The 22,451-nt window shown below is 48.6% G+C and overlaps 1 protein-coding gene across 3 annotated transcripts in view; it reads left to right on the forward strand.

Annotated features, from left to right (window-relative positions):
• SPEF2 (sperm flagellar 2) overlaps positions 1-22,451 on the forward strand; it is an 853,267-nt gene that overhangs the window by 769,268 nt on the left and 61,548 nt on the right. For all 3 annotated transcript variants that reach the window (XM_063960786.1, XM_063960790.1, XM_063960798.1), the window contains 2 exons: positions 13,805-13,965; positions 15,393-15,576. In XM_063960786.1, coding sequence (XP_063816856.1) covers positions 13,805-13,965; positions 15,393-15,576 — 345 coding nt within the window. The remainder of the gene's footprint in view (positions 1-13,804; positions 13,966-15,392; positions 15,577-22,451) is intronic.

The following is a 22,451-nucleotide window of genomic DNA, read 5'->3' on the forward strand; positions in this document are numbered from 1 at the left end:
GGGTTAGGGTAGAGAGCAGGTGAGGGTTAGGGTACTTTTAGAGGGGCTATCGGGATTCTGATAGTCGGGATGCCGCTGTCGGTATTCTGACTGCCGGCACCCCCTCCATCGGGATATCATACTGACCCCACGAGACATTCCCCAGTGTCATTCTACGTCATGAGAAAGATTTGAAGATATATTGCTTCCTTAGTGGACCACAGCTTATGACGGTGTAAAGTCTTTCCACTTTGTCAAGGACACTGTGCAGTGTGGGGAAAGGAGAAGTCCAAGCCCACCTCATTGTCTGCTTCCACTCCTGCAGGTATGAAAGGGCTGCAAGCAATGCAGTGTTGGATTATATGAGCCATGTTTCTGTAACTACCAGAGGGTTGAGGTTGTTTATTACACGGTCAAGTCACATTATTATGACCACCAACTAATAGCCAGAGTACCCGCTGTGTGTAGCACGGACAGTAGCTACATGTTCGCTGAACTGTTGTTGTAGACACATGTCTGGTAACCCCCAGGTTAATTTTGACAGTGAGCTGCTCCAATGTATAGTGTCGGTTGCCCCTCACGCACCTTCATAGCCGACGTTCACCTCTCACATCAATGACACGTGGTGCTCCGCCATTTCCACGGCGGTTATTCGCAGTGGTTTCATTTGTCCAGTCACGATACACCTTCACCACAGCAACACACGAACAGTTCACAAACTGCGCTGTGTCAGAAACACTGCCACCCTTGGCCCAAAAGCTGATAATCATCCCTATTTGCAACTCTGGTAAATTGCCCCTTTTACCCATAACAGCACCGAGTGATATGTGTGCAGACGGCCTATCGCACATCTTATATACCCACCAAGCCAGCGCACAACACGTGACGTACGTCATGGGCTACACGCTGCCAACGTCACAGGGAATTAAACCTATTAAATGTACAGTATATGATTCCAATAACTAGCCTAATACCACTATAGGACCACTCCATTAATTAGCTTTCAGCTTTCTCATTTTTTGCCCAAAATACAGTTTATAGGGACCCAATTAATTTTGAATACTTTTTGAGCATAAGGTACCTGAGTGGGTTTATAGGGGTAGATTGTTGAACAGAGATGGCACAGAATGGTGAGTCAGTTGCTGAGGCAAAAATGTTGTGTAAATTATTATTCATCACTAATAAAGCCAGAGATGGTGTAAGGCCTAGGTCTCCTCCAATGTGTGGCAAGTGCCATGCTTTGTGGTCAGCATTGAAATTGGCCACCCCTCCATTTTCTTCACAATGACACCGTCACTCAATAATACTCTGGACCCCCTCGCCCTCCATATAATCGTAATTGCTAACAAAGATACAGCAAGTTCACCTCACTGCTATATTGCCTCCTGCTATAAGTAGCTAGCATAATGCTGATATGAGAGGCAAAGAGGAAAAGTACAGCTGTGAGGTAAGGGATTCAATTCCAACAAGGGCCTTATCTGTGTGAAGGTTGGATGTTCCCCTGGGTGGGTTTCCTCTGGGTGCTCCAGTTTCCTCCCACAATCCAGAAACATACTGGTAGGTTAATTGGCTTTTAACAAAAAAACAAAAGTTTGCATACCATGGGGTATATTCAATTGATGTCGGATCCTTTCTGACGGAAAGGATCCGACATTTCAGTATTCAGTTAGCGGACAAATCTGACAGGATTGTGCAGTTTTTGATAATGTCAATCCGACTTTCTTTAAAGTTGGATTGACATTGTTGGAAACGGGGCTAAAACCTGTCGAATTTGGCCGCGAATCTGACAAAACACATGGATCCGCGGCTAATCCGCCGATCCATGTGTTTTCCGACAAGTCGGAATTGCTGACCTGTTGGAAAACTGGCAGATCAACTGAAATAGGTCGAAACACTATCCGACCTAAAAAAGTCGGAAACTGTTGTCTTTCCGACAAGACGGCAGTTCCGACTTGAATTGAATACACTCCTATGCGTGCACTATACAAATGTTAATAAGTAAAGTAAATATTATCAGGGCTGTCTTAATAAAATTGTAGGGAAATAACTGACCCCACTTGCAGTCCTGCTCCGTCTCTCCACATCTTTACGTACAGTGAATTGGGAATGGCTGTCAGCACTCTGATTGGTGGATAGCTCCAGCCTTCTACCAATCAGCATGCTGGCAGTCATTTACTGGCTAGCTGGGAGGCAGATAGAGAATGCTGCCTGGCAGCTCAGATTTGTATAAGTCACAGTCTCTACCTGCCTTCTGTGAAGCTCTGGGAGGCACCATCCCAGGGTTAAGATGCCCCCCCCCCCTACCATGGCCCAGCCTGTCTCTGCTCAAATGCCTCCAGACAGAATCATGTGGCCCTGGGCAGCTGCCCAGTGTGCCTATATGTTAACATGCCCAGAATATTATCATAAAGTATGTTTCTCTAACGTCCTAGTGGATGCTGGGGACTCCGTCAGGACCATGGGGATTAGCGGCTCCGCAGGAGACAGGGCACAAAAATAAAGCTTTAGGATCAGGTGGTGTGCACTGGCTCCTCCCCCTATGACCCTCCTCCAAGCCTCAGTTAGGTTTTTGTGCCCGTCCGAGCAGGGTGCAATCTAGGTGGCTCTCCTAAAGAGCTGCTTAGAAAAAGTTTTTAGGTTTTTTATTTTCAGTGAGTCCTGCTGGCAACAGGCTCACTGCATCGAGGGACTTAGGGGAGAGAAGTGAACTCACCTGCGTGCAGGATGGATTGGCTTCTTAGGCTACTGGACACCATTAGCTCCAGAGGGATCGAACACAGGCCCAGCCATGGAGTCCGGTCCCGGAGCCGCGCCGCCGACCCCCCTTGCAGATGCCGAAGATTGAAGAGGTCCAGAAACAGGCGGCAGAAGACTTTTCAGTCTTCATGAGGTAGCGCACAGCACTGCAGCTGTGCGCCATTGTTGTCAGCACACTTCACACAGCGGTCACTGAGGGTGCAGGGCGCTGGGGGGGGGGCGCCCTGGGCAGCAATGTATAATACCTTTTTCTCTATCGTCCTAAGTGGATGCTGGGGTTCCTGAAAGGACCATGGGGAATAGCGGCTCCGCAGGAGACAGGGCACAAAAAAGTAAAGCTTTACTAGGTCAGGTGGTGTGCACTGGCTCCTCCCCCTATGACCCTCCTCCAGACTCCAGTTAGATTTTGTGCCCGAACGAGAAGGGTGCAATCTAGGTGGCTCTCCTAAAGAGCTGCTTAGAGAAAGTTTAGTTTAGGTTTTTTTCTTTACAGTGAGTCCTGCTGGCAACAGGATCACTGCAACGTGGGACTTAGGGGGAAAGTAGTAAACTCACCTGCATGCAGAGTGGATTTGCTGCTTGGCTACTGGACACCATTAGCTCCAGAGGGATCGAACACAGGCCCAGCCGTGGAGTCCGGTCCCGGAGCCGCGCCGCCGACCCCCTTGCAGATGCTGAAGCGTGAAGAAACCGGCGGCTGAAGACTCCTCAGTCTTCATAAGGTAGCGCACAGCACTGCAGCTGTGCGCCATTTTCCTCTCAGCACACTTCACTGGGCAGTCACTGAGGGTGCAGAGCGCTGGGGGGGGGCGCTCTGAGAGGCAAATATAAACCTTATACAAGGCTAAAAATACCTCACATATAGCCCATAGGGGCTATATGGAGATATTTAACCCCTGCCTGACTGGAAAAATAGCGGGAGAAGAACCCGCCGAAAAAGGGGCGGGGCCTATCTCCTCAGCACACGGCGCCATTTTCTGTCACAGCTCCGCTGGTCAGAACGGCTCCCAGGTCTCTCCCCTGCACTGCACTACAGAAACAGGGTAAAACAGAGAGGGGGGGCACATTAATGGCTATATATATATATATTAAAGCAGCTATAAGGGAGCACTTAATATAAGGATATCCCTTGTATATATAGCGCTTTGTGGTGTGTGCTGGCAGACTCTCCCTCTGTCTCCCCAAAAGGGCTAGTGGGTCCTGTCTTCATTAGAGCATTCCCTGTGAGTTTGCGGTGTGTGTCGGTACGTGGTGTCGACATGTATGAGGACGATATTGGTGTGGAGGCGGAGCAATTGCCAAATATGCAGATGTCACCCCCCAGGGGGTCGACACCAGAATGGATGCCTTTATTTGTGGAATTACGTGATGGTTTATCTTCCCTTAAACAGTCAGTTGAGGACATGAGGCGGCCGGACAATCAATTAATGCCTGTCCAGGCGCCTCAAACACCGTCAGGGGCTGTAAAACGCCCTTTGCCTCAGTCGGTCGACACAGACCCAGACACGGGCACTGATTCCAGTGACGACGGTAGAAATTCAAACGTATTTTCCAGTAGGGCCACACGTTATATGATTTTGGCAATGAAGGAGACGTTACATTTAGCTGATACTACAGATACCGTAAAACAGGGTATTATGTATGGTGTGAAAAAACTACAAACAGTTTTTCCTGAATCAGAAGAATTAAATGACGTGTGTGATGAAGCGTGGGTTGCTCCTGATAAAAAGTTGATAATTTCAAAAAAGTTATTGGCATTATACCCTTTCCCGCCAGAGGTTAGGGCGCGCTGGGAAACACCCCCTAAGGTGGACAAGGCGCTCACACGCTTATCCAAACAAGTGGCGTTACCCTCTCCTGAGACGGCCGCACTTAAGGATCCATCAGATAGAAAGATGGAAGTTATTCAAAAGAATATATACACACATGCAGGTGTTATACTACGACCAGCTATAGCAACTGCCTGGATGTGCAGTGCTGGAGTAGTTTGGTCAGAATCCCTGATTGAAAATATTGATACCCTAGATAGGGACAATGTTTTACTGTCGTTAGAACAAATAAAGGATGCATTTATCTATATGCGTGATGCACAGAGGGATATTTGCACACTGGCATCTCGGATGAGTGCTATGTCCATTTCAGCCAGAAGAGCCTTATGGACACGACAGTGGACAGGCGATGCGGATTCAAAACGTCACATGGAGGTTTTGCCGTATAAAGGGGAGGAGTTATTTGGAGTTGGTCTATCAGACTTGGTGGCCACGGCTACTGCCGGGAAATCCACTTTTTTACCTCAAGTCACTCCCCAACAGAGAAAGGCACCGACCTTTCAACCGCAGCCTTTTCGCTCCTACAAAAATAAGAGAGCAAAGGGCTTGTCGTACCTGCCACGAGGCAGAGGAAGAGGGAAGAGACACCAACAGGCAGCTCCTTCCCAGGAACAGAAGCCCTCCCCGGCTCCTGCAAAAACCTCAGCATGACGCTGGGGCCTCTCAAGCGGACTCGGGGACAGTGGGGGGCCGTCTCAAAAATTACAGCGCGCAGTGGGCTCACTCGCAGGTAGACCCCTGGATCCTGCAGATAATATCTCAGGGGTACAGGTTGGAATTAGAGACGGATCCTCCTCATCGTTTCCTGAAGTCTGCCTTACCAACCGTCTCTTCCGAAAGGGAGAGGGTGTTGGAAGCCATTCACAAGCTGTACGCTCAGCAGGTGATAGTCAAAGTACCCCTATTACAACAAGGAAAGGGGTATTATTCCACTCTATTTGTGGTACCGAAGCCGGATGGCTCGGTAAGGCCTATTCTAAATCTGAAGTCCTTGAACCTCTACATAAAAAAGTTCAAGTTCAAGATGGAGTCACTCAGAGCAGTGATAGCGAACCTGGAAGAAGGGGACTTTATGGTATCCTTGGACATCAAGGATGCGTATCTACACGTTCCGATTTACCCCGCACACCAGGGGTACCTCAGGTTCATTGTTCAAAACTGTCACTATCAGTTTCAGACGCTGCCATTCGGATTGTCCACGGCGCCTCGGGTCTTTACCAAGGTAATGGCCGAGATGATGATTCTTCTTCGAAGAAAAGGCGTATTAGTTATCCCATACTTGGACGATCTCCTAATAAGGGCAAGGTCCAGAGAACAGCTGGAGACAGCTTTAGCACTATCTCAAGAGGTGCTAAGACAACACGGGTGGATTCTGAATATTCCAAAATCCCATTTAATCCCGACAACTCGTCTGCTGTTCCTAGGAATGATTCTGGACACGGTTCAGAAAAAGGTTTTCCTTCCAGAGGAAAAAGCCAAGGAGTTATCCGATCTGGTCAGGAACCTCCTAAAACCAGGAAAAGTGTCAGTACATCAATGCACAAGAGTCCTGGGAAAAATGGTGGCTTCTTACGAAGCAATTCCATTCGGCAGATTCCATGCAAGAATATTCCAAAGGGATCTGTTGGACAAATGGTCAGGGTCGCATCTGCAGATGCACCTGCGAATAACCCTGTCACCAAAGACAAGGGTGTCACTTCTGTGGTGGTTGCAGAAGGCTCACCTATTAGAAGGCCGCAGATTCGGCATTCAGGATTGGATCCTGGTGACCACGGACGCCAGCCTGAGAGGCTGGGGAGCAGTCACACAAGGAAGAAACTTCCAGGGAGTATGGACGAGTCTGGAAAAGTCTCTTCACATAAACATTCTGGAACTAAGAGCAATCTACAATGCTCTAAGCCAGGCGGAACTTCTCCTGCAAGGAAAGCCGGTGTTGATTCAGTCGGACAACATCACGGCGGTCGCCCATGTAAACAGGCAGGGCGGCACAAGAAGCAGGAGTGCAATGGCAGAAGCTGCCAAGATTCTTCGCTGGGCGGAGAATCACGTGATAGCACTGTCAGCAGTGTTCATCCCGGGCGTGGACAACTGGGAAGCAGACTTCCTCAGCAGACACGATCTTCATCCGGGAGAGTGGGGTCTACATCCAGAAGTCTTCAACATGTTAATAGACCGTTGGGAAAGACCAATTGTAGACATGATGGCGTCTCGCCTCAACAAGAAACTGGACAAATATTGCGCCAGGTCAAGAGATCCACAGGCAATAGCTGTGGACGCACTGGTAACTCCTTGGGTGTACCAGTCAGTGTATGTGTTTCCTCCTCTGCCGCTCATACCAAAGGTATTGAAGATCATACGGCAAAGAAGAGTAAGAACAATACTAGTGGTTCCGGATTGGCCGAGAAGGACTTGGTATCCGGAACTTCAAGAGATGCTCACGGACGAACCGTGGCCTCTACCTCTGAGAAGGGACCTGCTACAGCAGGGTCCCTGTCTTTTTCAAGACTTACCGCGGCTGCGTTTGACGGCATGGCGGTTGAACGCCAGATCCTAAAAGGGAAAGGCATTCCAGAAGAAGTCATTCCTACCTTGATTAAGGCACGGAAGGAAGTCACCGTGAAACATTATCACCGCATTTGGCGAAAATATGTAGCGTGGTGCGAGGATCGGAGGGTTCCGACGGAGGAATTCCAACTGGGTCGTTTCCTACATTTCCTGCAATCAGGATTATCTATGGGTCTCAAATTGGGATCCATTAAGGTTCAAATTTCGGCCCTGTCAATATTCTTCCAAAAAGAATTGGCCTCTGTCCCTGAGGTCCAGACTTTTGTCAAGGGAGTACTGCATATACAGCCTCCTGTGGTGCCTCCGGTGGCACCGTGGGATCTAAATGTAGTTTTAGATTTCCTCAAATCCCATTGGTTTGAACCATTGAAAAAGGTGGATTTGAAATATCTCACATTGAAAGTGACTATGTTACTAGCCCTGGCCTCTGCCAGGAGAGTATCTGAATTGGCGGCTTTATCTTATAAAAGTCCTTATCTAATCTTCCATTCGGATAGGGCAGAACTGCGGACTCGTCCGCATTTTCTCCCTAAAGTGGTATCAGCATTTCATCTGAACCAACCTATTGTGGTGCCTGCGGCCACTAGCGACTTGGAGGACTCCAAGTTGTTGGACGTTGTCAGAGCCTTAAAAATATACATTGCAAGGACGGCTGGAGTCAGAAAATCTGACTCGCTGTTTATATTGTATGCACCCAACAAGCTGGGCGCACCTGCTTCTAAGCAGTCGATTGCTCGTTGGATTTGTAACACAATTCAACTTGCACATTCTGTGGCAGGCCTGCCACAGCCTAAAACTGTAAAAGCCCACTCCACAAGGAAGGTGGGCTCATCTTGGGCGGCTGCCCGAGGGGTCTCGGCATTACAACTCTGCCGAGCAGCTACGTGGTCGGGGGAGAACACGTTTGTAAAATTTTACAAATTTGATACCCTGGCAAAGGAGGACCTGGAGTTCTCTCATTCGGTGCTGCAGAGTCATCCGCACTCTCCCGCCCGTTTGGGAGCTTTGGTATAATCCCCATGGTCCTTTCAGGAACCCCAGCATCCACTTAGGACGATAGAGAAAATAAGAATTTACTTACCGATAATTCTATTTCTCGGAGTCCGTAGTGGATGCTGGGCGCCCATCCCAAGTGCGGATTATCTGCAATACTTGTACATAGTTATTGTTAACTAATTCGGGTTATTGTTAAGGAGCCATCTTTAAGAGGCCCTTTCTGTTGTCATACTGTTAACTGGGTTTAGATCACAAGTTGTACGGTGTGATTGGTGTGGCTGGTATGAGTCTTACCCGGGATTCAAAATGCCTCCCTTATTGTGTATGCTCGTCCGGGCACAGTACCTAACTGGAGTCTGGAGGAGGGTCATAGGGGGAGGAGCCAGTGCACACCACCTGACCTAGTAAAGCTTTACTTTTTTGTGCCCTGTCTCCTGCGGAGCCGCTATTCCCCATGGTCCTTTCAGGAACCCCAGCATCCACTACGGACTCCGAGAAATAGAATTATCGGTAAGTAAATTCTTATTTTTATGGCTAAAAATACATCACATATAGCCCTTGAGGCTATATGGATGTATTTAACCCCTGCCAGATCTCACAAACTCCGGGAGAAGAGCCCGCCGAAATAGGGGGCGGGGCTTATTCTCCTCAGCACACAGCGCCATTTTCCTGCTCAGCTCCGCTGTGAGGAAGGCTCCCAGGACTCTCCCCTGCACTGCACTACAGAAACAGGGTAAAACAGAGAGGGGGGGCACTTTGTTGGCGATATTACTATATTTAAGCTGCTATAAGGATACAACACTTATATAGGGTTGTTCCCATATATATTATAGCGCTTGGGTGTGTGCTGGCAAACTCTCCCTCTGTCTCCCCAAAGGGCTAGTGGGGTCCTGTCTTCAATAGAGCATTCCCTGTGTGTCTGCTGTGTGTCGGTACGCGTGTGTCGACATGTATGAGGACGATGTTGGTGTGGAGGCAGAGCAATTGCCGGTAATGGTGATGTCACCCCCCAGGGAGTCGACACCGGAATGGATGGCTTTGTTTATGGAATTACGTGATAATGTCAGCACATTACAAAAATCAGTTGACGACATGAGACGGCCGGCAAACCAGTTAGTACCTGTCCAGGCGTCTCAGACACCGTCAGGGGCTGTAAAACGCCCTTTACCTCAGTCGGTCGACACAGACCCAGACACGGACACTGAATCTAGTGTCGACGGTGAAGAAACAAACGTATTTTCCAGTAGGGCCACACGTTATATGATCACGGCAATGAAGGAGACTTTACATATCTCTGATACTGCAAGTACCACAAAAAGGGGTATTATGTGGGGTGTGAAAAAACTACCTGTAGTTTTTCCTGAATCAGAGGAATTAAATGATGTATGTGATGAAGCGTGGGTTAACCCAGATAGAAAAGTGCTAATTTCAAAAAAGTTATTGGCATTATACTCTTTCCCGCCAGAGGTTAGGGCGCGCTGGGAAACACCCCCTAGGGTGGATAAGGCGCTCACACGCTTATCAAAACAAGTGGCGTTACCGTCACCTGATACGGCCGCCCTCAAGGATCCAGCTGATAGGAGGCTGGAAACTACCTTAAAAAGTATATACACACATACTGGTGTTATACTGCGACCAGCCATCGCCTCAGCCTGGATGTGCAGTGCTGGGGTGGTCTGGTCGGATTCCCTGACTGAAAATATTGATACCCTGGATAGGGACAGTATTTTATTGACTTTAGAGCAATTAAAGGATGCTTTTCTTTATATGCGAGATGCTCAGAGGGATATTTGCACTCTGGCATCGAGAGTAAGTGCGATGTCCATATCTGCCAGAAGAAGTTTATGGACGCGACAGTGGTCAGGTGATGCGGATTCCAAACGGCATATGGAAGTATTGCCGTATAAAGGGGAGGAATTATTTGGCGTCGGTCTATCGGATCTGGTGGCCACGGCAACTGCCGGAAAATCCACCTTTTTACCTCAGACCCCCTCCCAACAGAAAAAGACACCGTCTTTTCAGCCGCAGTCCTTTCGGTCCTATAAGAACAAGCGGGCAAAAGGACAGTCATATCTGCCCCGAGGCAGAGGAAAGGGTAAGAGAGGGCAGCAAGCAGCTCCTTCCCAGGAACAGAAGCCCGCCCCGGGTTCTGCAAAGCCCTCAGCATGACGCTGGGACTTTACAAGCGGACTCAGGAGCGGTGGGGGGTCGACTCAAGAATTTCAGCGCGCAGTGGGCTTGCTCACAGGTGGACCCCTGGATCCTGCAGGTAGTATCTCAGGGTTACAGGTTGGAATTCGAGAAGTCTCCCCCTCGCCGGTTCCTAAAGTCTGCTTTGCCAACGTCTCCCTCAGACAGGGCGACGGTATTGGAAGCCATTCACAAGCTGTTTTCTCAGCAGGTGATAGTCAAGGTACCCCTCCTACAACAGGAAAAGGGGTATTACTCCACACTATTTGTGGTACCGAAGCCGGACGGCTCGGTAAGACCTATTCTAAATCTGAAATATTTGAACCTGTACATACAAAAATTCAAGTTCAAGATGGAGTCACTCAGAGCAGTGATAGCGAATCTGGAAGAAGGGGACTTTATGGTGTCCCTGGACATAAAAGATGCTTATCTGCATGTCCCAATTTGCCCTTCACATCAAGGGTACCTCAGGTTCGTGGTGCAAAACTGTCATTATCAGTTTCAGACGCTGCCGTTTGGATTGTCCACGGCACCTCGGGTCTTTACCAAGGTAATGGCCGAAATGATGATTCTTCTGCGAAGAAGAGGCGTATTAATTATCCCTTACTTGGACGATCTCCTGATAAGGGCAAGGTCCAGAGAACAGCTGGAGGACGGAGTAGCACTAACCCAAGTAGTGCTGCAACAACACGGGTGGATTCTGAATTTTCCAAAATCTCAGTTGACCCCGACAACACGTCTGCTGTTCCTGGGAATGATTCTGGACACGGTTCAGAAAAAGGTGTTTCTTCTGGAGGAGAAAGCCAAGGAGTTATCCGAACTTGTCAGGAACCTCCTAAAACCAGGAAAAGTGTCTGTGCATCAATGCACAAGAGTCCTGGGAAAGATGGTGGCTTCTTACGAAGCGATTCCATTCGGCAGATTCCACGCACGAACTTTTCAGTGGGATCTGCTGGACAAATGGTCCGGATCGCATCTGCAGATGCATCAGCGGATAACCTTATCGCCACGGACAAGGGTGTCTCTTCTGTGGTGGTTGCAGAGTGCTCATCTGTTAGAGGGCCGCAGATTCGGCATACAGGACTGGGTCCTGGTGACCACGGATGCCAGTCTAAGAGGCTGGGGAGCGGTCACACAGGGAAGAAACTTCCAGGGAGTATGGTCAAACCTGGAGATATCTCTTCACATAAATATACTGGAGCTAAGAGCGATTTACAATGCTCTAAGCCTGGCAAAACCCCTGCTTCAGGGTCAGCCGGTGTTGATCCAGTCGGACAACATCACGGCAGTCGCCCACGTAAACAGACAGGGCGGCACAAGAAGCAGGAGAGCAATGGCAGAAGCTGCAAGGATTCTTCGCTGGGCGGAAGATCATGTGATAGCACTGTCAGCAGTGTTCATTCCGGGAGTGGACAACTGGGAAGCAGACTTCCTCAGCAGACACGATCTACACCCGGGAGAGTGGGGACTTCATCCAGAAGTCTTCCACATGATTGTGAACCGTTGGGAAAAACCAAAGGTGGACATGATGGCGTCCCGCCTCAACAAAAAACTGGACAGGTATTGCGCCAGGTCAAGAGACCCTCAGGCAATAGCTGTGGACGCTCTGGTAACGCCGTGGGTGTTCCAGTCAGTGTATGTGTTTCCTCCTCTGCCTCTCATACCAAAAGTACTGAGAATCATACGGCAAAGGGGAGTAAGAACGATACTCGTGGCTCCGGATTGGCCAAGAAGAACTTGGTACCCGGAACTTCAGGAGATGCTCACGGAAGATCCGTGGCCTCTACCTCTAAGACGGGACCTGCTTCAGCAGGGACCGTGTCTATTCCAAGACTTACCGCGGCTGCGTTTGACGGCATGGCGGTTGAACGCCAAATTCTAAGGGAAAAAGGCATTCCGGAAGAGGTCATTCCTACACTGGTAAAAGCCAGGAAGGAGGTGACTGCACAACATTATCACCGCATTTGGAGAAAATATGTTGCGTGGTGTGAGGCCAGGAAGGCCCCCACGGAGGAATTTCAATTGGGTCGATTCCTACAGTTCCTGCAAACAGGATTGTCTATGGGCCTCAAGTTGGGGTCCATTAAGGTTCAAATTTCGGCCCTGTCGATTTTCTTCCAAAAAGAATTGGCTTCAGTTCCTGAAGTCCAGACTTTTGTAAAAGGAGTACTACATATACAGCCCCCGGTTGTGCCCCCAGTGGCTCCGTGGGACCTTAATGTAGTTTTGGATTTTCTCAAATCCCATTGGTTTGAGCCACTCAAATCGGCGGATTTGAAATATCTTACATGGAAGGTAACCATGCTACTGGCCCTGGCTTCAGCCAGGAGAGTGTCAGAATTGGCGGCTTTATCGTATAAAAGCCCATATCTGATTTTCCATTCAGACAGGGCAGAACTGCGGACGCGTCCTCATTTTCTGCCTAAGGTGGTGTCAGCGTTTCACCTGAACCAGCCTATTGTGGTGCCTGCGGCTACTAGCGATTTGGAGGATTCCAAGTTGCTGGACGTTGTCAGGGCATTGAAAATATATATATTTCAAGGACGGCTGGAGTCAGAAAATCTGACTCGCTGTTTATACTGTATGCACCCAACAAGCTGGGTGCTCCTGCTTCTAAGCAGACGATTGCTCGTTGGATTTGTAGCACAATTCAACTTGCACATTCTGTGGCAGGCCTGCCACAGCCTAAATCTGTCAAGGCCCATTCCACAAGGAAGGTGGGCTCATCCTGGGCGGCTGCCTGAGGGGATTCGGCATTACAACTCTGCCGAGCAGCTACGTGGTCGGGGGAGAACACGTTTGTAAAATTCTACAAATTTGATACCCTGGCTAAAGAGGACCTGGAGTTCTCTCATTCGGTGCTGCAGAGTCATCCGCACTCTCCCGCCCGTTTGGGAGCTTTGGTATAATCCCCATGGTCCTGACGGAGTCCCCAGCATCCACTAGGACGTTAGAGAAAATAAGATTTTACTCACCGATAAATCTATTTCTCGTAGTCCGTAGTGGATGCTGGGCGCCCATCCCAAGTGCGGATTGTCTGCAATACTTGTACATAGTTATTGTTACAAAAAAATCGGGTTGTTCTTGTTGTGAGCCGTCTGTTCAGAGGCTCCTACGTTGTCATACTGTTAACTGGGTTCAGATCACAAGTTGTATGGTGTGATTGGTGTGGCTGGTATGAGTCTTACCCGGGATTCAATATCCTTCCTTATTGTGTACGCTCGTCCGGGCACAGTATCCTAACTGAGGCTTGGAGGAGGGTCATAGGGGGAGGAGCCAGTGCACACCACCTGATCCTAAAGCTTTATTTTTGTGCCCTGTCTCCTGCGGAGCCGCTAATCCCCATGGTCCTGACGGAGTCCCCAGCATCCACTACGGACTACGAGAAATAGATTTATCGGTAAGTAAAATCTTATTTTTTTCCTGTAGACAGATTCCAGAAAACTGATAACTTGTAACTTGTGTCTTTATTTTATTCATGTACAAAGGTGGAAGTGGATCGTTTTCAAGACACAGTGAGGTTTCTTCATGACTATTATGAAGGAATGGAGAAGAGAGTTCCATCTGAGAGTAGACAGGAGTTTGCTCGCATCCCACTCCTGGACATTTCGTATTCCAGCCACCCAGAGGAACCTGACAAGCCCAAAAGGTATTGAGGATCTCTGAGATAACATACATATAGTAGCATTAATATCACATAATCACAATAAAGGTTATTTGCAAATGTGCAAAACATGTGCTCTGACAGAGCTTAATTAATGATCCGCCTAGTGCATTTATATACTCCCACGTCTCCGTCTCGGGAACTGCCACCCAAAAAATTAATCTGTGGCTACGTTTGCAGGATTACAAGTCCAGCTATAACTGAGTATTATGCGAAAGTTGCAAAATATTGCAGACTATATATTAATTCCAGTCGTCAGACATCTCCTTCATAAATGTAAATGTTTCCATTCGTCTCCTAAAATACTGCTCAGCTCAACCTCAATTAATTGATGCAGAGAGGGCACTATGCCAGTTTTATATCTTGCGTTACTTCGCATTGTGCATGTACAGAACAGTGTGCGCACAGTCAGTGATGCCGAAAGGGGGGGGGGGAGGGGGGGAGGTGCTATTCACCCAGGCCTGTTGGAAGGGTGAATATATATATATATATATATATATATATATATATATTAATACACTCTTCAACATTTTACTTATAGGACAGTGATTTCTGCTGTCATCACTTATAACAAGAGTTTTGATGTCATCAACTCAGTCTCCATTAGTGAAAGCTCTATGGTTGACTAGGGTGCTTAGATTTAAAGGAGATTTATTGTCGCTCATTAAGTGTTTTAATTTTCCCATTGTGCCCTCGAACAGATCATTGGCTGCTGACACGGTGGTGCAGCAGCCGGCAGCTTCTTATCTGTGAAGCAGGCGGCTGCTGCTCTACTATGCTGGTGACGGGCTAGGAGTGTGGCCATGTCCCCTGTAATTAAAGGTTGTAGCAGAGTGATTGATTTATATCAGGGGCTTAACTCAGTACTTACCTACATTTCAAATTTCCTCCCCGGGAGAGGTCTGGAGAGGAGATGCTGGTAGGCAGAGATGGGGGCGTTAAGTTCCGCCCCCTCCTCTTTGATGATGGATTCCCATTAATATTCTTCCCATTCTGCCCATTTCACTAGGAAGTGGGTGGGGTGTGAGAGGGCTCCTCCCTCTTCCAGGAGTGCTGGGGACTACACGAAAAATCAGGTGTCTCCTGCAGGTTCTGGCAGAGTAGACAAGTATGACTCAGTATGTGGGCATGTAATAGATGAATAGGCACTTGGGAGAACATTGCACCTGTTTTGAGGTTGGGAATGAAGGCCAGAAGGAAGCCACAGACTGAGAGTAATATAATGGAAGATGCAGGGTCCTCTAACAGCGCAAACCAGCAATGTAAGGCTGCCACACTGATGTGGGAAGCGTGAGGTGTCATATACACATACAGTATATCTGACACGACGTTTACCCATCCAGATTGTTGTGCTCACATGTAGTTTGTAGGGTATTGTTCCAGAGTTTCACAAATGTGTTTTATATTTGTAGGATTCCTCTTGTTCCTCGAAGACATCAATCCCCAGAGCCAAACCCAGGGAAGCAGAAAGGTAAACCAGCGACACTGAAGGGAAAGGAGGATCCCTCCGTGGAGTATAAAGGACAGATCCCCGAAGCTGATCAGAAGCTCATTCATGACACATGGCAAACAGCCCTCTCAGCAGTCACAGCTATGGTAATGTCACAGTCTGTGCAGTGTTACTGTATGTGTGAGGGGTAGATGTATTACCTGCCGTTATGGGGGAGAAGTGGTATCAGCGCACATTATGTGCACATAGACCACCTCTCCCCCATGTATTACTATGCCGGTGTGTGCTGAATAACAGGGGCACCCTGTCGTTATCGGCGTTGCCATCTTTAAGATAGCGTGCCAATATGCAGTGGCACTGACCGTTCCGACACCTGCAGCTATCAATTTAGACAGCTGCAGTTGTTGTTACCCATTCACCACAGAAAGGACAACGCAAGATCTCGTGATACTAGCAAAATATCGCACATGCCCAGTGAAGCCGGCCGGGAGGGGAGATACAGTGCATTAGCACTAGGCTGATACACTGTGCGCTCTTGTGTGGATTCGCGTCTTACATCTTGTCGGTGTTGCTTCCTGCTTCGCCTCGGTAAATGGTCGCGGGATCACGTCATATAAGCCACGCCCCCCGCTGTGCAATGCCGCTATTACCGGCATTACACAGCAGGGGGCGTGGCTATGATGACGCGATTCATCAAGAATCGAGTCGTCGCCTGCCCGACCGCCCACTTTACTTGCTAAGTGGGCAGGGGAGACCCCTGAAATCGGGAGACTTGCCTGCTCTTCCGGGGGGGCGGGAGGGTCACCCGATTTTCGTGAGCCTCCCGGCCATTCCGGGAGAGTAGGCAAGTATGCCACAAACCTTTCCACAAAGAGTGGCAGTACAACATTATATCGATACTGATCATTCTGATATTTCAATTTCATTCCTATAAACAATATATGACTAAAAATCTAAAAAAAAATGAAATGTGTTTCAACATCCCCCATTTGGAGACCATCTTGTTTATTTTCCTTAGTGTGCATTTATACCTCCGTAAATAAAAATATGTATTTTTTATATACAAACATGTTACTGTCGTTTGGATTAAATTCATTAAATTGAATGACAAAAGTTCTTCAGTATAATGAATGGACATTCCCCTTCTTTCTTGAGTAATACTTTTTCAGAAGTGTAACTTATCCGTTTGATACAGAAACTCAAAAAACCACTGGGTGAAATACAGTATGGTGGTTTTATAAATCACTTGTGTTTTTGAAGTGTTATCACACGGTGGTGTATATATTAGATGTGTGCTTGTATTATGGTTCACAGATATCACGTGTGAATATACTGTGTATCCAACTTCACATAAACCCTGCAAAGTCACAAATTGAATGTTCGATATAGGAGTGATGCAGAGTTGCACACAAGCCGGTTTTGCAGACGTATCTTGAGCCTACATCTTTGAAAACTAACACATTTTCTCTAACGTCCTAAGTGGATGCTGGGGACTCCGTAAGGACCATGGGGAATAGCGGCTCCGCAGGAGACTGGGCACATCTAAAGAAAGCTTTAGGACTATCTGGTGTGCACTGGCTCCTCCCCCTATGACCCTCCTCCAAGCCTCAGTTAGATCTTTGTGCCCGAACGAGAAGGGTGCACACTAGGGGCTCTCCTGAGCTTCTTAGTGAAAGTTTTAGTTTAGGTTTTTTATTTTCAGTGAGACCTGCTGGCAACAGGCTCACTGCATCGAGGGACTAAGGGGAGAAGAAGCGAACTCACCTGCGTGCAGAGTGGATTGGGCTTCTTAGGCTACTGGACATTAGCTCCAGAGGGACGATCACAGGCCCAGCCTGGATGGGTCCCAGAGCCGCGCCGCCGGCCCCCTTACAGAGCCAGAAGGCAGAAGAGGTCCGGAAAATCGGCGGCAGAAGACGTCCTGTCTTCAACAAGGTAGCGCACAGCACTGCAGCTGTGCGCCATTGCTCTCAGCACACTTCACACTCCGGTCACTGAGGGTGCAGGGCGCTGGGGGGGGGCGCCCTGAGACGCAATAAAAAACACCTTGGATGGCAAAAAATGCATCACATATAGCTCCTGGGCTATATGGATGCATTTAACCCCTGCCAGAATACATAGAAAAACGGGAGATAAGGCCGCCGATAAGGGGGCGGAGCCTATCTCCTCAGCACACTGGCGCCATTTTCCCTCACAGCTCCGTTGGAGGGAAGCTCCCTGTCTCTCCCCTGCAGTCACTACACTACAGAAAGGGTTAAAAAAGAGAGGGGGGGCACTAATTACGCGCAGTATTAAAGATACAGCAGCTATAAGGGGAAAAACACTTATATAAGGTTATCCCTGTATATATATAGCGCTTTGGTGTGTGCTGGCAAACTCTCCCTCTGTCTCCCCAAAGGGCTAGTGGGGTCCTGTCCTCTATCAGAGCATTCCCTGTGTGTGTGCTGTATGTCGGTACGTTTGTGTCGACATGTATGAGGAGAAAAATGATGTGGAGACGGAGCAGATTGCCTGTAATAGTGATGTCACCCCCTAGGGGGTCGACACCTGAGTGGATGAACTGTTGGAAGGAATTACGTGACAGTGTCAGCTCTGTATAAAAGACAGTGGTTGACATGAGACAGCCGGCTACTCAGCTTGGGCCTGTCCAGACGTCTCATAGGCCGTCAGGGGCTCTAAAGCGCCCGTTACCTCAGATGGCAGATATAGACGCCGACACGGATACTGACTCCAGTGTCGACGGTGAAGAGACAAATGTGACTTCCAGTAGGGCCACACGTTACATGACTGAGGCAATGAAAAATGTTTTACACATTTCTGATAATACGAGTACCACCAAAAAGGGGTATTATGTTCGGTGAGGAAAAACTACCTGTAGTTTTCCTGAATCTGAGAAATTAAATGAGGTGTGTGATGATGCGTGGTTTTCCCCCGATAACAACTGATAATTTCTAAAATGTTATTGGCATTATATCCTTTCCCGCCAGAGGTTAGGGTGCGTTGGGAAACACCCCCTAGGGTGGATAAAGCGCTCACACGCTTGTAAGGGCTGTACCCTCTCCTGAGATGGCAGCCCTTAAGGATCCTGCTGATAGAAAGCAGGAGGGTATCCTAAAATTTATTTACACACATACTGGTGTTATACTGCGACCAACAATCGCCTCAGCCTGGATGTGCAGTGCTGGGTTGGCGTGGTCGGATTCCCTGACTAAAAATATTGATACCCTAGATAGGGACAGTATATTTTTGCCTATAGAGCATTTAAAAGATGCATTTCTATATATGCGTGATGCACAGCGGAATATTTGCCGACTGGCATCAAGTCTAAGTGCGTTGTCCATTTCTACCAGTAGAAGGTTATGGACACGTCAGTGGTCAGGTGATGCGTATTCCAAACGGCATTTGGAAGTATTGCCTTATTAAAGGGAGGAGTTATTTGGGGTCGGTCTTTCAGACCTGGTGGCCACGGCAACAGCTGGGAAATCCACGTTTGTACCCCAGGTCGCCTCTCAACATGAGAAGACGCCGTATTATCAGGCGCAGTCTTTTCGTGGACAAGCGGGCAAAAGGTTCCTCATTTCTGCCCCGTGACAGAGGGAGAGGAAAAAGGCTGCAGAAATCAGCCAGTTCCCAGGAACAGAAACCCTCTCCCGCCTCTGCCAAGCCCTCAGTATGACGCTGGGGCTTTACAAGCAGAATCAGGCACGGTGGAGGGCCCGTCTCAATGAATTTCAGCGCGCAGTGGGCTCACTCGCAAGTAGACCCCTGGATCCTTTAGGTGATATCTCAGGGGTACAAATTAGAATTCGAGACGTCTCCCCCTCGCCGTTTCCTAAAGTCGGCTTTACCGATGTCTCCTTCTGACAGGGAGACAGTTTTGGAAGCCATTCACAAGCTGTATTCCCAGCAGGTGATAATCAAGGTACCCCTCCTGCAACAGGGAACGGGGTATTATTCCACACTGTTGTGGTACCGAAGCCGGACGGCTCGGTGAGACCGATTCTAAATCTAAAATCTTTGAACACTTACATACAGAGGTTCAAATTCAAGATTGAGTCACTCAGAGCAGTGATTGCGAACCTGGAAGAAGGGGACTACATGATGTCTCGGGACATCAAGGATGCTTACCTTCATGTCAAAATGTACCCTTCTCATCAAGGGTACCTCAGGTTTATGGTACAGAACTGTCACTATCAGTTCAGACGCTGCCGTATGGATGGTCCACGGCACCCCGGGTCTTTACCAAGGTAATGGCCGAAATGATGATATTCCTTCGAAGGAAGGGAATTTTAGTTATCCCTTACTTGGACGATTCCCTGATAAGGGAAAGATCCAGGGAACAGTTGGAGGTCGGTGTAGCACTATCTCAGGTAGTGTTGCGGCAGCACGATTGGATTCTCAATATTCCAAAATCGCAGCTGGTTCCGACGACTTGTCTTCTGTTCCTAGGGATGATCCTGGACACAGTCCAGAAAAAGGTGTCTCTCCCGGAGGAGAAAGCCAGGGAGTTATCCGAGCTAGTCAGGAACCTCCTAAAACCGAGCCAAGTCTCAGTGCATCAATGCACAAGGGTTCTGGGTAAAATGGTGGCTTCCTACGAAGCAATCCCATTCGGCAGATTCCACGCAAGAACTTTCCAGTGGGACCTGCTGGACAAATGGTCCGGGTCGCATCTTCAGATGCATCAGCGGATAACCCTGTCACCAAGGACAAGGGTGTCCCTCCTGTGGTGGTTGCAGAGTGCTCATCTTCTAGAGGGCCGCAGATTCGGCATTCAGGACTGGGTCCTGGTGACCACGGATGCCAGCCTGCGAGGCTGGGGAGCAGTCACACAGGGAAGGAATATCCAGGGCTTATGGTCAAGCCTGGAGACATCACTTCACATAAATATCCTGAAGCTAAGGGCCATTTACAATGCTCTAAGCTTAGCAAGACCTCTGCTTCAAGGTCAGCCGGTGTTGATCCAGTCGGACAACATCACGGCAGTCACCCACGTAAACAGACAGGGTGGCACAAGAAGCAGGAGGGCAATGGCAGAAGCTGCAAGGATTCTTCGCTGGGCGGAAAATCATGTGATAGCACTGTCAGCAGTATTCATTCCGGGAGTGGACAACTGGGAAGCAGACTTCCTCAGCACGACCTCCACCCGGGAGAGTGGGGACTTCACCCAGAAGTCTTCCACATGATTATAAACCGTTGGGAAAAACTCGACAGGTATTGCGCCAGGTCAAGGGACCCTCAGGCAATAGCTGTAGACGCTCTGGTAACACCGTGGGTGTAACAGTCAGTGTATGTGTTCCCTCCTCTGCCTCTCATACCCAAGGTACTGAGATTGATAAGATGGAGAGGAGTAAGCACTATATTCGTGGCTCCGGATTGGCCAAGAAGGACTTGGTAACCGGAACTTCAAGAGATGCTCACGGAGGATCCGTGGCCTCTACCTCTAAGAAGGGACCTGCTCCAGCAAGGACCCTGTCTGTTCCAAGACTTACCGCGGCTGCGTTTGACGGCATGGCGGTTGAACGCCGGATCCTGAAGGAAAAAAGGCATTCCGGATGAAGTCATCCCTATCCTGATCAAAGCCAGGAAGGATGTAACCGCAAAACATTATCACCGCATTTGGCGAAAATATGTTGCGTGGTGCGAGGCCAGTAAGGCCCGACGGAGGAAATTCAACTGGGTCGATTCCTACATTTCCTGCAAACAGGAGTGTCTATGGGCCTGAAATTGGGGTCCATTAAGGTTCAAATTTCGGCCCTGTCAATTTTCTTCCAAAAAGAACTAGCTTCAGTCCCTGAAGTTCAGACGTTTGTAAAAGGGGTACTGCATATACAGCCTCCTTTTGTGCCTCCAGTGGCACTTTGGGATCTCAATGTAGTTTTTGGGTTCCAAAAGTCACATTGGTTTGAACCACTTAAATCTGTGGAGTTAAAATATCTCACATGGAAAGTGGTCATGCTGTTGGCCCTGGTCTGGGCCAGGCGCGTGTCAGAATTGGCGGCTTTATCCTGTAAAAGCCCTTATCTGATTTTCCATTCGGACAGGGCGGATTTGAGGTCTCGTCCTCATTTTCTCCCTAAGGTGGTTTCAGCGTTTTCACCTGAACCAACCTATTGTGGTGCCTGCGGCTACTAGGGACTTGGAGGACTCCAAGTTGCTAGACGTTGTCAGGGCCCTGAAAATATATGTTTCCAGGACGGCTGGAGTCAGGAAAACTGACTCGCTGTTTATCCTGTATGCACCCAACAAGCTGGGTGCTCCTGCTTCTAAGCAGACTATTGCTCATTGGATTTGTAGTACAATTCAGCTTGCACATTCTGTGGCAGGCCTGCCACAGCCAAAAATCTGTAAATGCCCACTCCACAAGGAAGGTGGGCTCATCTTGGGCGGCTGCCCGAGGGGTCTCGGCTTTACAACTTTGCCGAGCAGCTACTTGGTCAGGAGCAAATACGTTTGTAAAATTCTACAAAATTGATACCCTGGCTGAGGAGGACCTGGAGTTCTCTCATTTGGTGCTGCAGAGTCATCCGCACTCTCCCGCCCGTTTGGGAGCTTTGGTATAATCCCCATGGTCCTTACGGAGTCCCCAGCATCCACTTAGGACGTTAGAGAAAATAAGAATTTACTTACCGATAATTCTATTTCTCGTAGTCCGTAGTGGATGCTGGGCGCCCATCCCAAGTGCGGATTGTCTGCAATACTGGTACATAGTTATTGTTACCCAAAAAATCGGGTTATTGCTGTAGTGAGCCATCTTTTCTAGAGGCTCCTCTGTTATCATGCTGTTAACTGGGTTCAGATCACAAGTTGTACGGTGTGATAGGTGTGGCTGGTATGAGTCTTACCCGGGATTCAAGATCCTTCCTTATTGTGTACGCTCGTCCGGGCACAGTATCCTAACTGAGGCTTGGAGGAGGGTCATAGGGGGAGGAGCCAGTGCACACCAGATAGTCCTAAAGCTTTCTTTAGATGTGCCCAGTCTCCTGCGGAGCCGCTATTCCCCATGGTCCTTACGGAGTCC

Source organism: Pseudophryne corroboree, chromosome 1 (assembly GCF_028390025.1).
Source record: "Pseudophryne corroboree isolate aPseCor3 chromosome 1, aPseCor3.hap2, whole genome shotgun sequence".
Classification (NCBI taxonomy): Eukaryota; Metazoa; Chordata; class Amphibia; order Anura; family Myobatrachidae; genus Pseudophryne; species Pseudophryne corroboree.